Source organism: Gopherus evgoodei, chromosome 4 (assembly GCF_007399415.2).
Source record: "Gopherus evgoodei ecotype Sinaloan lineage chromosome 4, rGopEvg1_v1.p, whole genome shotgun sequence".
Lineage (NCBI taxonomy): Eukaryota > Metazoa > Chordata > Testudines > Testudinidae > Gopherus > Gopherus evgoodei.
In genome coordinates this window covers 86,935,920-86,951,828 of record NC_044325.1, presented here as the reverse complement: position 1 = coordinate 86,951,828, position 15,909 = coordinate 86,935,920, and the positions used below count along the sequence as shown (strand labels likewise).

Genomic DNA, 15,909 nt, shown 5'->3' with positions numbered 1-15,909 from the left:
ACCTCAGAGGTAGAAGGAAAAAGTTACTTGCTTCAATGAGAGAGCTAGTCCCAGGAAAGCTACATCTATTATTGCTCACTTTGGTTTTTAGTATTCTTTTCTAGTGCGTGGGACCCATTTGATTTTCATCTAAATAGTTCAGTATCAGTCTGTGTTACATGGGAGGAGGGATAACTCAGTGGTTTGAGCATTGGCCTACTAAACCCAAGGTTGCGAGTTCAGTCCTTGAGGGGGCCACTTAGGGATCTGGGGCAAAATCAATACTTAGTCCTGCTAGTGAAGGCAGGGGGCTGGACTCAATGACCTTTCAGTGTCCCTTCTAGTTCTATGAGATAGGTATATCTCCATATATTATGAGCTGCTTTTTTCCACAGCACAGCATTTTAGGTACCTTAATTGCCATTTTTTTTAACTGGAGTGGATAGTGGGAGTGGGTGAAGTTGGAACTATCTGCTTTTACAAAGAACAATTTAAAGCAGAACTTTCTTCTTCTGAAGGCTGCACCCCATTCCACTCCTTTTCACAAGTCCACCCAATCAGCTGTTGTTTGTTTTTCCCCTTCTTTTAGTGCCCAGTTATCAACATAGATTGGATCTTTTTTTCCCAAGAAATGTGTTTAAGCTGTTCCCTTTTCAGTTAGCAAGTGCATTTAAGCATGGCTTGCAGCCCATGCTATAAGGCAGTGTTTTTGTGAGATCTCTTATGTAGGATAGTATCTGTTCCATACGTTGGATATGAGACTAATGGAAAGCCTCCCAAGTGTTGCAGTAGTGGTAATGACAGTTCAATAAGTGGCACTTACTCTGTTTCAGTACTTAACTGATGCCTCCACATAGTGCTAGGAGGATTGGCGCTTGAAGTGCCCGTTTTCCAGAAGAGAGTTAAAACCTAGAATCTTTCCATTTGCAGTTATTAAAGATTATATGGTACTTTTTGAAAGCAGTGAGATTTAAACCCTAATTTCCCAGCCAAATTCAAACTTGCATAGTAATATATTGTATAGTATTTGTGCAGAATATACTACCAGAGACAGCTGTATGTCACTAATAGCCCAGTGATCTTTTTTTAATCTTTCAAGCAGGCTGGGATCATTCATGGTGAAATCTTCATGTAAATATTTATTTCTTAGAAGACAAATTTAAAGTAAATTCCAAATGACATATTAGGAAATTGAAGAATTCATTTTTTGAGATTTTTTGTGGTGCAACTTTAAAGCTTTGTACATGTAGCTGCATGGCACAGCCAAAACCAGGCTGCGTCCATGCTGTGATGTGTAGCTACATGTCTGTGAAAGGCTGTGGCAGAGGGCAGACAGAAGGGCTTTCCCCCTTGCCTCTCTGCTGCTAGAGCCTTTCCCTGTTGTGGGGAAAGGTTCCAGAAATGGGGAGCTTCTGGAGTCTCTTTTCTGTGGCAAAGAAAGACGGCCATGGGAGGCTGCAGGAAAAAGATAAGCCTTTCCCATCTGCCTCCTCCTGCCAGAGCTGTCTCCTGAATGAGGGAATCTCTTCCTGCAGAGGGCAAAGGCTCGCACAGCAGGACACTACAATATTAAAAATAGCAGTGTAGATGGGAAGGTTTGGCTTGGGTGAGTAGACAGCATGTAGGATATGAACACCCTTCAGGCACGTCTTTACTCTGGTTGCCTAAGCTATGCCACACCAATTACACTACTGTTTATACCTGTGCTGGGGGGGCTATGCAGATATGTACTGTACATACCATCGAAAGACATCTGTAATGTAGATATATTTAAGAAGTGGAAGAGGTATTTACGGTGGTTGTAAGACACCCTTGTGCTCTCTGGAGCAGCACTGGATGTGGGTCCCTACCATAATTTAGACAACACAAGGAGCGAGAGGGTGTCTGTCTCATTTTCCTCCCCAAGCTGCACTACAGGCTGCAGCACTGCCTAGTTGGAATCTCTGCCTTGCTTTGTGTTGCGGCCCCACCTGACATGCCTTCTACCTTCAGCTTACCCTCTAAACTACAGCTTGCAAGAAGGGTCATTGGAAAGCACCTTTACCGCTGTCTTCCATGGTGACTGCACCAGAAAATCTTCCCACAATATAAAAAGGAGCTTTTAGAGCACTTTTATGCCACTCCAGCCTTTTTATGCAGCCCAAGGGCCAGAGCAAATTATGGAGGTCTTGCTTTAGGAATTGATATTTGCATCCATTTAATTCTAAATCCAAAAGAAATTGAGATTTAAAAACTGACATTCAGAATGTTTAACCAGATCAGTTGTAGTGGGTTGTGATAATAAATATAAACAATCCATGGATATATATGCACATAAACTTACAAGATATTTTTTCTACTGGATATTGTATCTCACGGGCAGGGCACCAGCTGTCTTAGTTAGTAGGTCCAGTGTCATTCTTGTGAATTAAAAAACATAATTTTTTAAGCTGTACATGCACTACTAGGGAGTCGGGGGGAGGGGAAGAAATAGTTCAATTTGAGGGTGCGCTCCATTCCACATTGCTCTGTTAAAAGGTTTCAAATCACTTAAAAATGGAACGATGCATAAGTTAGGGAGGTACTGTAGTACTATTGTTGTTTTGTACTGTTTATCGTTCACTAATCAGTCCTTTCGTCAAATTTTTGTGCCCTACTGCTATATTTCAATATAGATATTCCAGCAAAAGTGGAATTTAAGAGGCCAAAGGGGTTATTTTAAAGTAATTTATACCTGGTGGTTAATGTTCCCGAATGTGTTCTCTTGTCTTGTCTTCTCTTATAACCTTTCTGTTTACTTCTCACTACTAGATTGTATGGCATTTGTAAATTATCGTAAATCCTAAATATACATTAATATACAGTTAAATTAAAGATAGGCAGCCAGATCTTTTTTTCCAAGAAATACTAAGCACCTTGACTCGTAGGTGCTTGGAGTTGTGAGGAAAGATATTCATTATGGTAAATAATCCTGTTTTTAGAATTACTAATAATGCTGATCAATCTGACAGGATGATGATAAAAGCTTTAGACGAGCACCTTCATGGAGAAAGAAGTTTAGACCAAAGGACATAAGAGGCTTAGCTGCTGGATCTGCAGAGACTCTTCCTGCAAACTTCAGAGTTACTTCCTCAATGTCTTCACCTTCTATGCAGCCAAAGAAGATGCAAATTGATGGTACAAAAACTACTTTGCTATTTTTAAGCATGAACATTTTTGCTTGAGGTTGTAAGTGAATTAAGTAGCCAGAATCTTTTAATCTGCATAAAAGCATCTGCCTTGTGCATGTTTATATGTGTAAAACTTTTTGTTTCAAATATAGATTTATTTTTGTAGTAGCTTGTGTGAGCTTTCTAGCAGATATATAGTTCCTTTTTTCTCTAGGAAAAACTAGAAGGTCTTTTTATCTAGGATATACTTTTTCCGTATCTCTGAATATGGAAATAAGATGACATTCCACTAACTATTTTACTGATATTTTCTTAACTTGTGAAAAGGGGGCAATAGCTGTACATTTCTAATTAGTATTGATAAGAGCACAAGTAAAGCCTAGATGTGAGGCAGTGCAGTAATGTCCATTGATAAGAATTACTGGAAAACAAAAATAAGAGTAGGAAATTTCATCTTAAAAAAAATAGCAGAAAATCTTTGAGCCTATTTTTATACAGAATAATGTAGTAGTAAAAGGCATCGTTTTCTTTTTGCTTCGTAAATCAGTTAACTATTGAATGTATTTGTAAGATAAATTAAGTTACAGTACAGTTTTCCCACCGGTGTGGACTTTATTAAGAGCCACGTGTATGTACTTGAGAGCAGAATTTGACGAGAGATAAAAAGGTAATCATGTCTACATTACAAATATAATTTTTGGTAGCAGATGAGTAAGCTTTCTCTTTAATTTTTGGTTTTACAAAGCACAGATAAAAATCAGTGCTTGCCAAATGGAAAATTTTTATTGGTGACGGAATGTACCAGGCAATTACAATTTGAGAACTTCTTTTGGTCAAATTTAGACCAAAGGTCCTTGATAGTGTGCCTGTTTTGTTTGAACACTTGAACTAAATACATGAAGTTTAAGAAGAACCCCTGTATATTACACACAAATATTAAGAATGTTAGTGGAATGCTTAACATTTTAAATATTATTCTCACTAGTGTAAAATATCCAGTCCAGAAGTTCTTTGCACCATATAATGTTTAACTTGATTTAAATATAAAATATTAAACATTCGCATTCTAAAAATTCAAGTTTTCTTCTGTGCAGTCAAAAACTGAGAGAAATCTTGTAAAGAAGAATATTAATAGTTGTACTTCTAGACATGATGATTCACTTCTGCCATTTTGCAGTGCCCTAGCTTGCATGGGTATTGTTTTATTAGGATTTTTTTGTCAAGCTAAGCATTGAAACTGAAACTAGTAAATAGACAAACTTAAGGTTATTTTAAATTCTGCTTTTCGAATTTATTGTAACCTTAGTTGAGCATATACAGTAGCTATAATCATATTGCTGTGTGATTTTTTTTTTTTTTTTTTTTTTTTTTGAAGACTAACTGCATGCTGTGTTCTGCATGTCTTCCTTCTATGATTGTTGAAACAGGCAATGTATCAGGAACACAAAGGCTGGATTCCACTACAGTAAGGACGTACTCCTGTTAAAGGCGTCTGTTGGTGAGTGAAAAGGATAGATATAGCAGTAAAATAGGCCCCTTTGTAGAATATAAATTTTAAAGTTTAAACCAGTTCCAAAAACTATTAATATCTAAATATGTGTGTAAAAAAAAAACAACAAAAAACCACCAGTCAGTTTAAAATATAAATACTGTATTGAGAATTTTAAGGTGGTTCCTTATAGCTAAGGCTGTCAATCTTTGCATAATATAATCCTAATTTTAAAGTTAATTTGAAACGGAAAATAATTGGTCTTTTTTCTTTTTTTTTCTTTAATGATATATTTTCAAAAAGGCATGAAAGGATTTTTCTGCAGAAAGTGTTGAATTTTTGGTCATCTTTAAGTTAGGAATTCAGGCCTTATCTACTTTGATTTTCCTCAAGGACTTCACAGAGTCAGCTGGTAGTCTTAGCTGGATTATGACATCGCAAACAACGAGAAAGTGAAATCTAATTTGAGAGGGGGAAGTAAATAGTTTTCATTCACAGTGGGCAGAGTACTGTTGCTCTAGTTTCAGGGAAAATAGAGGTAATGGGAAAATTTAAGTAAGAGTATGTCTACGCTACCCACTGGATCAGCGGGCAGCAATTGATCCAGTGGGGATCGATTTATTGCATCTAATCTAGATGCGATAAATTGACACCCACCCCCTGAGCCCTCTCCCGTCAACTCCTGTACCGTGAGAGGCGCAGGTAGAGTCAACAAGGGAGTGGCAGCAGTCTACTTCAGCTACATTATTCCCCCTCTCCCCCACTGTAGACCAGGGCTAAGTATGTTTGGGGATCCAAACTAGTGGGATGGGGATAATTGGAGGAGCAAGAGAGGGTGGAGAGGGAATAGCTTGGTCTCTCAGTGCACTCCCTCAGGTGTGAAGCCTGTTGCCTTCATCTGTTCTTGGGTGGAATCCCACAAATCTCCCACTCTTAGACCTGGCCCAGGGCTACAGCACTCTTGTACCACCCACAGTTGCTCAGCATGTCTAACTAGGTTTGGCAACCTGTGGTGGTTCTTCAAGGAGTATCCTTTTTGGAACTTTGCGTTAGGTGATTGTGAGCCCCTGTGCTTGTAATCTGAGATTTGTAGTAGCAGTGCCTGGTTGGGTCATACATGTCCTTTCCCTGTCTTGCGCCACCTCAGGCGGTTACCTAGAGCTGTGCAGCCAACCCCTCCTCAGATCCTCCTCTGCTGCTCTCAGCTTGAGATGGAGCACTTAGTAGTGCCTCTCTACTTAAGAATAGTTACTGTAGTTATTTAGTTAAATTTGTTGTTAGCTAGCTTTATAGTTACTTCTCCTTCTCTGTTTGTTTTCTTCTTTTCTAAAAACAAAAACAAAACTTTTTTCTCTTATATAGGAAATTAAGTTTCAGTTATTAGATATCCTTTGGGAATAGCTTAGTTACTCCATATTTTCATATTTTCCCATCCATTCAAAGCAGGGCCAGCTCCAGGCACCAGCTCAGCAAGCAGGTGCTTGGGGTAGCCAAGGGAAGGGGCGGCAAGTCGGGCTCTTCAGCAGCAATTCGGCGGCAGGTCCCTTGGTCCTTCTCAGGGAAAGGACCTGTCGCCGAATTGCCGCTGAAGAAGAAAGCGGCGCGGTGGAGCTGCCGCCAATTGTAGCTCCACCCCCGGCTTGGGGCGGCAAAAGCCCTGGAGTTGGCCCTAATTCAGAGACTGACCCCATTCCACCCAGCCTGGCAGATCATCACGTCAGACAAATGGGAGGGGATTCTACTCACATTATTTTCTAACCCCCAAAAAATCTGGAGGATGGAGGTCTATTCTAGATTTAAGAAGACTCAACAAATTCATGAAGACTCAACACTTCAGGACGCTCACATTAGCAACCATAATTCCAGCATTGGAAAGAGACGTCCAGAACACACATTTTCATATAACGATACATACACAGGAGGTTCCTCAGGTTTTTCTAGGAATAGACCATTTTCAGTAGAAAGTACTGCCCTTTGGACTGTCCACTTCTCCAAGTGTATTTTCAAAAGTTCTCACGGTGGTGGCGGCTCATCTCCACAGACAAGGTGTCATAATAGTCCCCTATTTGGACGATTGCTTACTCCAAAGCAGCGACTTAAGAAAGGGCAGTAGAAGCTATTCAAAACACCGTAGCTATTTTCACGTCTGGGCCAACAAATAAACACACACAAATCAATCTTCACACTTGTGCAGAGACTGGAGTTCATCAGGGCCTACCTCGACTATCCGGAGGCTACAGCTTTGCTGCCCTGACACCGATTTACAGCTTTACTTAGTCTAAGTTCCACAACACTAGACACTCGCCAGACATCCGCCAAGACCTGCCTCCAACTGTTGGGCCACATGCACAACAATGTTTGTGAAATATGCCATACTCCACATTCGAGGCCTGCAAGACTGACTCCAGACAGTGTATGCTACACACAGACACAGCATAAACAAACATCTCATGAGGCCAACCAAAGTTAAAAAACTTTCTACATTTGTGGACCCAACCAAACAACATCTGCGCAGAACCCTCCAACAATAATAATAATTTCAGATGCTTCCCTACTAGCTTGGGGAGCACACTTGCGCAATCATATGGTTCAAGGTTGCTGGTACCATCGGAATCCATTCTACATATAAACCTACTGTACCTGCGGGCAGTTCACAATGTATGTTCCCATTTCCTACTTGTGATCACAGACAGAACTATAAAGATCCTCACAGACAATGTTGCTTGTCTGACGGGTAGGGGGAGAGGCACGGTCACAATCCCTGTGCCCAGAAGCCATGCTGTTATGGAATTGGTGTATCAGTCACAACATCGACATCTCAGCTTCCTACGTCCCGGGATGCCAAAACACCACAGCAGATGAACTAAGCAGAAAATTTCCCCAGGACCATGGGTGGGAAAGGAACCAGGAGCACTATATTCAAATAGGGTGTTCCCAACTATAGACCTTATTGTGACAACCCAAAACGCCAAGTGCCTGCACTTCTGCTCCAGAGCAAGTTTGGGATCCCATTCCCTGAGCAATGCTTTTCTTATCAAATGGGATGCACCCTAATATATGCCTTTCCTCCAACCCCTCTTGTATCCCGGGTCATACACAAGATCAAGACACCAGAGTCCTCTTGAAAGCCCCCACGTGGCTGACAAATGTGGTTTCCTTACCTCCTAAAGATGGCTATGTGCCCACCACACACACTTCCTCATCTCCTCTCTCAGGATGCGGGCACTGCCAGCACCGGAACCCGCCTGTCACCATTCCCCTTCCCCAGTGCCCAAATCGTGGCTGAAGCTGAAGGCCCCTTTGGCACCGCAGGACAAGGGGGCTTCCAGGAAAGGACCTGTGTTAGGCCACATGCCTGCCCTGGAACTACACAGGGTACTGCTGTGGCCAGACCCCTTAGCCCAGCGAGAGATCCAACTCCAGGGAGCAGCAGGGGATCCTGGCCCCTCATAGGGCTACCTGTGCCCGAGGCAGCCCTGGTGGACAATAACCAACAGTAACTCCTCACTTAGTCATCCTGGTTAACATTGTTGTTTTGTTGCTGATCAATTAGAGAACATGATTGTTTAAAGTTGCACAATGCTCCCTTATAATGTTGTTTGGCAGCCTCCTAACTTGTTCACTGCTTGTAGAAAGAGCAGCCCATTGGAGCTAACTGGTGAGGCCTTGGAACCAGGATGAACTAACAGCTCCACACTCCCCTAAGTTCCCTATACAGCAGCTGCCTAGCAGGCTATCAATTGCCGGGCAGTTCAGCTGTCCCTCCCCGCACTGCTATGTGCTGCTCCTGCCCTCTGCCTTGGAGCTGCTCCCAGGAGCCTCCTGCTTGCTGTGCAGAGGTTAATGTCAGTGTCCCCTTTCCCCCGCTCCTGCCCCCCCCCCACTTTACTCATTTCCACAGAGTGGTTGGGTGAGGGGCAGGATAGACAGGGCTCAGAGAGGGAGCTTGCTGACAGCAGCTGCTGTCTCAACTTGCTAGTCTACTTAAAAAGGCAATGTACTTAGGGTGAGGTCAGTATACTTAAAGGGGCAATGCGTCTGTCTCACCGTGTGTCTCTCTGTCTATGTCTGGCATGCTGTCTCCTTCCTCCATTCCTGCTGTCTTGTAGATTGTGAGGCTACATTAAGTTAACCCTGGAGGGCTCAGCTGAGTTCTGGTTCATCATTTAGCAGTAAGGCATTCCCTGGGAAATATCCCACCCTCTGACTTCACCAACTCAACCAAGCTTCACAATCATTGCTGTGTACAGTATTACATTGTTTGTTCAAAACTTGTACTATGTGGGTGAGTGGGTGTGTGTGGGTGTGTATAGTCTTTTGTCTGGCGAAAAAACTTTCCCTGGAACCTAACCCCCTCCCCCATTTACATTTATATTTACATTAATTCTTAGGGAGAAATTGGATTAGTTTGACATCCTTTCGCTTAAAGTAGCATTTTTCAGGAACATAACTACAAATAGTTTTGTTCCAGTTTTCCCACGTTGGGGTTCCCCCCCCCCTTTATAAGTGTGAACATTCCCCACTCTGTGTCATGCCATACTGTTGAATTCATCATGGTCTTTAAAGTGAAAGATGCCTTTCATTGTCCTTAAGTTACAGTAAATGGGGCTGCCTGAAGCTATTGTCTCCTTTCCTGCATACATGCAGGTAACCCCATGTAATCCTATATCAAACACCATAAGAAATATATGGAACATATAATATTCATAAAGTATTACAGGTAGCTCTAAATACTTCACATGGTGTAGGGGAAGATTTAAAGGGGGCACATAGGGTACCAGAGGGATGGGGCTATGACATGGGGAACTTGAAAATGAGCCAAATCATGGTATGGGTGGGTGTAGATGGGGAAGCAGATGGGGAGAATCTATGTAATACACACTTATGTAAATACATTAGTACATATTCATATAATATGCAAAATAGAGTGCATCATTTTTCGTAGTCTCTAGTTTTCCATTCATAGCCTTAATAGATAGATGTGCGGAAGATGCCCTTTAACTGTACCCCAGAAGATCCTACAACGAGGTGGGAAGGAATCCCATATTAGGATACATCATATACATCTCAAATCAATCTTTCAGTTGCCTCTTAAAGAACAGACAGAAATTCAGAAGTTGTCTGATTTAAGTCTATCACTTGCAAGCAAAAATCATGTTTCTGTAGTGGTGCCTAAAATAATTTTATCATCTATATTTCTAGTGAAATTACTTTCAGCTGTCACTCCAGGGGACTTGGTCCTGATAAGCTTTCATAGCAATAGGTCAATTTCCTTGTATAGTTGGGGCTTCAAAGTCTGTAGCCTTTAGTATATAAAAGTACTTTAGTATATAAAAGTGGTATAAAATGCTGAGAAAGGAAGTTCCTGCAGGTGAAGGTCAATGTGAATGAGCTGGATCCATCCCTGTATAAATCAAGTAGATACTTTAAAAACATTTCTTTGTGAATGTTAAAGCTCTTAACTCAAATTGCCTTAACGTTGTTGTTGTTGGTGGTGGTGGTGGTTGTTTTAAATATATATTTTACACAGTAAGATATCAAAAAAAAAAAAAAGTTAATCTCTTATTGAGAATTGAAGGTGTTTGACCTCTGGCCTCAAGCCTCATATTGCAACTGAAACATATATAGGGACCAAGTAGAACTGTATACTTCATGATATGGTAGTAATCTGTTAAGTACATGCCACAACAATGAGCTGTTTAACTGAGAAACTTGGAATGTGATGCATGTTTGCTTTTTTTATCTTGAGACACTGTATAACGGATTTCTTTTTTATTTTGCAGTTTACCCACACTATTTCTACCGGTGATATGCAGCATTTTGAACTCAAAGACCGTATTTTAGAAATCAGTGGAATCTTTAATTTGTTAATACTTGTTAAATGGACACTTTGAGATATTTTATTACAGAGATTTTAATTAGCAAATAAATTCATGAGTACCATAGAGAAAATATTTTAGAATTAAATGTTTCTTATATTTAAGTAAACCTATGTGACTTTTCATTTATATAGTTACTTACCTTTTCCATCTGTATTTGATCTATAAATCAAATCCTTTTATCCTTAATTTGTTAGTCTTTCCAACTGAATGTACTGTAATGCTTGTAAGTATATGTCCCTATGAGCAATATAGGGCTTTTGTAAATTATGCAGTTATTGTAATTATCATTGGGTTTTTTAATAATGAAACTGAAGGTGAAAAGGATTTTACTGTCTTTGTAAAAGTATCATGACACCAAGCAGTATATATTTTGTCTTTTTTGGAAATATTAGCTAGTTCTAAAAATTAAATTAACCAGCCTTTTTCAGATAAGCATTGAGATAAACGTTTTAGTAAGCAGGTCTAAGATTATTTTTATTTCTGTTGATAATTGTACCTCTTTCGCAAAGAAAATTTGTCAGGTAGTGTGAATTTGTCTTCATTTAATGCTTTAGTACATTTTTAAAACGGGGGAACATTATAACACTATGGAACATGTTTTAGAATTGGTTAACTCCTTCATTACTTCCAGTCTGCTGTATTTGTATAGCATGTCTTTACAATGACTGAACATAAGCCATAAACTGAGAAATATTTTCTCTCAGCCAAGGAAGAAGGACCTGGTAGTAATCCACAGGCCACAAAAAGTGCTTTCCTCCCATATCCATTTGATTAAAAACATTTGTGAAAAGACACTGATGCAACTATTCTTAGTGGACCAATCATGAAGCACTGCAGTCTAATGTTTTAAAAAAAAAAAAAGTAAAAGATGAAGGCACAGTATGCTGAAGAATAAAGTAGTGCAACTTCTAATAAAGGCCTTATTTTTCCTATGTAAGTCATCTTTTTGCATTCGTTTGTAAACTTGTTCTAAAAAATTGTCCAGATTTTTTAAAATTTTGTATGGTTGTAGCCATTTCAGGCTTTATGTAGAAAATGTATCATTGAATGGCACGTTAAAAAGCCAGTAAGAAATTTGTTCAGATCATGGTGCATTATTTATTATGCAACAATATATATAGCATGTCTTTTTGTTTGGTTGGTTGGTTTCTTCTCTTTAGTTTACTTGTACAACTGAAATTCATTTTTATTGTTTCATGTTTTTTCTAACAATCTTTTTTGTGTACTTCTGATTATGTAACGAAGTATGTACAGCCTAAGTACTTTGAACTATTTTTACCACAGTATTATTTATTGCTTTCTTTCAATAAAGTTCTGAAGCATTTTTCCACTGCCAGTAAAACGCTATTGAAAAAACTAAGATGTAATCGTATGCAAAAATGAAGCTATTTTTGTGGTGAGTGCTGGAGAGTTGTCAATAAAGCATCTTAACAATTGATTGCTGCTATGTGGATCTCTCTTCAAATGAAGACATGACTGCTTCTTTCAGCAGATAACTGATGTTCAATATGACTTCAATTTAAATTTGTGGTGGAGGTCAAAGTTTGCATTTGTCACCAGCCTCCAAATGATCCATTATATTATTCAATTTGTTTAATGTTGATTTTATTTAGAGCTGTCGATTAATTGCTACTAAGTTACTTGATTAATTCAAATAATCGCAATCAATAGCAGTTTTAATTGCACTGTTAAACAATAGAATACCAATTGAAATTAATTTAAATATTTTTGGATGTTTTTCTATATTTTCAAATATATTGATTTCAGTTACAACACAATACAAGGTGTACAGTGCTCACTTTATATTTTTATTACAAATATTTCCACTGTAAAAAGATAAAATATTTTCCAGTTCACCTCATACGAGTACTGTAATGGAATCTCTTTATTGTGAAAGTGTAATTTAGCTATGTAGATTTTTTTTGTTACATAACTGCACTCAAAAACAAAACAATGTAAAACTTTAGAGCCTACAAATCCACTCAGTCCTACTTCTTATTCAGTCAATCACTAAGACAGGTTTGTTGACATTTATGGGAGATAATGCTGCCTGCTTCTTATTTTCAATGTTCCCTGACAGTGAGAACAGGTGTTCACATGGCACTTTTGTAGCTGGCATTGCAAGGTATTTACGTGTTAGATATGCTAAACATTCGTATACCCCTTCATGCTTTGGCCACTATTCCAGAGGACATGTTTGCATGCTGATGACACTTGTTAAAAAAAAAATGCATTAATTAAATTTGTGACTGAACTCTTTGGGGGCGAATAGTATGTCTCTTGCTCTGTTTTACCTGCATTCTGCCAGGTATTTCATATTATAGGAATCTCAGAGATGACCCAGCACATGTTGTTTATTTTAAGAACACTTTCACTGCAGATTTCACAAAACGCAAAGAAGGTACCAGTGTGAGGTTTCTAAAGATAGCTACAGCACTCGACCCAAGATTTAAGAATCTGAAGTGCCTTCCAAAATCTGAGAGGGGTGAGATGTGGCGCATGCTTTCAAAAGTCTTAAAAGAGCAGCAGTCCGATGCCAAAACTACAGAACCTGAACCACCAAAAAAGAAAGGCAACCTGCTGCTGCTAGCATCTGACTCATGATGATGAAAGTGAACATGTCAGTCTGCATTGGTTTGGATCATTATCGAGCAGAACCTGTCATCAACATGGATGAATGTCCTCTGGAATGGTGGTTGAAGATGAAGGGACATATATGAATCTTCAGCATATCTGGCACATAAATATCTTGTGAGGCCAGTTACAACAGTGCCATGCAAATGTCCGTTCTCACTTTCAATTGACATAAACAAGAAGCAGTCAGCATTATCTCCTGCAAATGTAAACAAACTTGTTTGTGTCAGTGACTGGCTCAAAAAGAAATAGGACTGAGTGGACTTGTAGGCTTTAAAGATGTACATTGTTTTATTTTTGAATGCAGTTTTTTTGTACATAATTCTACATTTGTAAATTCAACTTTCATGATAGAGACTGCACTACAGTACTTGTATGAGATGAAGTGAAAAATACTATTTATATTTTTATTACAAATTTGTTCTGTAAAAAACCGTACTGTACACTTTGATTTCAATTACACCACAGAATGAATGGTATTCTACTTTTAATCGTGTAATCACGATTATTTTTTTAGTCTCTTAACAGCCCTAATTTTATTGTTTCAACTGATGTCTGGAAAGTAATTCAGTAATGTTTACAGTGTATCCTTCCACTTTCCAGTCTGAGTAAATTAAACACTCAATGTCTTATTTTGCATAAAGGAAAATAGAAAAAGGCTAATGTTCTTTTCATTAGTTTGAGTAACTTCAAAGATTTCTGGCCATTAGAAAGCTATAACAACAAACTACTTATATTATTCTCATAGTCTGAATTTTGAATATCTGAATATTTAGAGGAAAATACATATTGCAGTGGTACAAGCATAAGCTAAGCCATTCTAAGAAAACCACACTGGGACTTGCACCCACTTAAAGTGGTTTTCAAATCAGTGCAGTTTGTGTGTAGACGAAGCTTGTGTCTGCCTTTATCTTTCTATAGTTCATTTTTCAGTGATGAGATGTTTCAACTTGTCCTCCAGGACAACAGCTGTACGTTCAGTGTGACATGAGAAATGGAGAAATTGTGTGAGTGATGTTTTAAAATACAATCACATAACACTTCAGTTTGCCTTTTCTTGCATAAATGAGCTTTCATCTTGTATGTCAGCCTGGATACATTTCTGATTGTAGAGAATAATTTTCTCACTAGCAAGAGATTAAACTTAAAAAAACAAACAAAAAAACCCACCCCTCTCCCTTTCTTTGCTTGGCCTCCAGTTGAAAAGTGTGCTGTCCTAAAGCTGTAAAGATTTTTACAGCACTGAAATGAGGGAAGCTGTTCATAGTTAATGTCTGTTAGAGCATCTTGAAAGTGAGGATATATTGGGGAATTAGTCTCCCATAGAATGTTGTGGGAACATTTTCACATGGGGTATTCATAATGACAAATGCTAGTTTATCTAAAATAGGGAATAGTTGTGAATTGGTAGGGAGATTGAGTAGAAGGACAAATAGAAAAGTGATAATGCTACTGATTTATTTTTATTGTATTAACAAATCTTTAATATAATTTTAATTTAAAGTTTGACCTCTCTTTATCACCAAAGAGAAACATAATAGCAACATGCTGTTCTTAACTTTATATAAGAACACTTCTTGGAGTGTCAGAGTAGATAAATCTGAGCCTGAATTTTTAAGTAAAGTAGATTATATATTTAAAAGTTTTGGGTATGTCATTATGCAACGTGCCAAATGTATTCCAGATGCTTGGGCCACAATAGCTGCGGTAAAAGTGAAAAGTTTGTGCATATGACCAAGAAACGAGCACTTCATTAGTTGATTTAAGAAAAACGATAGGCAACTGGGAAAACATTAAAGGAGTAATTTCTTGGAGATTTTAAGAGCAGGAACAATCTCTCATACAGAGAACACAGTTTACCCTGTTCAATCTCATCTCCCTTCTTACCTTCCACTATAGTTTATAAATAAAAGCCCTTTGAAAGAAGGGTAACAAGCATTTTCTGCCACTGCTGGGCCTGTAGTCTTAAAGTTGTATGATCAGAGCTCCCTGTTTAAAACACCTAATGAACAAAATAAACTTGGATTAATATAACAGCTGCTTCCCCTGGGGAAAGTGCAGCCTAGATTAACCTACTACCATGGCTGCTGGAGGCCTGGCAACTGTAGTTTAAAAGACTGCTTAGGGTGTACCTTTGTGGGAATTGAGAGACTGTTTTATAGTAATACAACTTAATTTTTTTTTTAAAGTCCATGGAAAGCACTTCAAGTAAACCCCCCCCTTTTTTTTTTACCATGCACGTAATTGAAATTAATTTTCAAATATTGTATTGTCAGATTCATGTGGCATCCAGATTTACAAGTCTAGTTCATTTGAAAATACTTTTCTCTTTCCTCTGTCTCCTGTTTTTTCTAAGACTGGACAACTAGAGAACTAGCATGACCACATAAACAGATCAAACAAGTAAAATCACCTTATTAATTGAGGCTGAGCAATTTGTACTCAAGACTTTAAACCAGTAACATTTGTTTAATTCAAACACATAATTCATCTGTGTGGAAGGGAGAGGGAAGAGGGGATTTTGATTGAAGTGCTTCCTGAATCTTTATTAAAGAGATGAAAAAACACACCATCTATATCAGGGCTTTCCAACAGCACAGTCCACAAAATCAGGAAGGACGTGACGTTTGAAAGTACTAAGGTACCGACCTTCCCTCCAGGGAAGAAGCAAAAAAAAAAAAAAAAAAAAAAATCCATTATTTTCCAGTCCGGGGCCTCTATAAAGCAAATTTTAAAACTGGAATAAAGTGTTTTTAATGAGACATTTAGATTATCC

The 15,909-nt window shown here is 38.6% G+C and overlaps 1 protein-coding gene across 4 annotated transcripts in view; it reads left to right on the top strand.

Annotated features, from left to right (window-relative positions):
* The window catches only part of PPFIA1 (PTPRF interacting protein alpha 1), a 90,632-nt gene extending 78,697 nt beyond the window's left edge, over positions 1 to 11,935 (top strand). For 3 of the 4 annotated variants that reach the window (XM_030560109.1, XM_030560111.1, XM_030560112.1), the window contains 3 exons: positions 2,970 to 3,135; positions 4,556 to 4,626; positions 10,401 to 11,935. In XM_030560109.1, the coding sequence (XP_030415969.1) occupies positions 2,970 to 3,135; positions 4,556 to 4,614 (225 nt within the window). In that variant the 3' untranslated portion in view covers positions 4,615 to 4,626; positions 10,401 to 11,935. Of the gene's footprint in view, positions 1 to 2,969; positions 3,136 to 4,503; positions 4,627 to 10,400 lie in introns of those variants that run through there. The other variant, XM_030560110.1, reaches the window with a different exon arrangement.
* Positions 11,936 to 15,909: the final 3,974 nt, after the last annotated feature.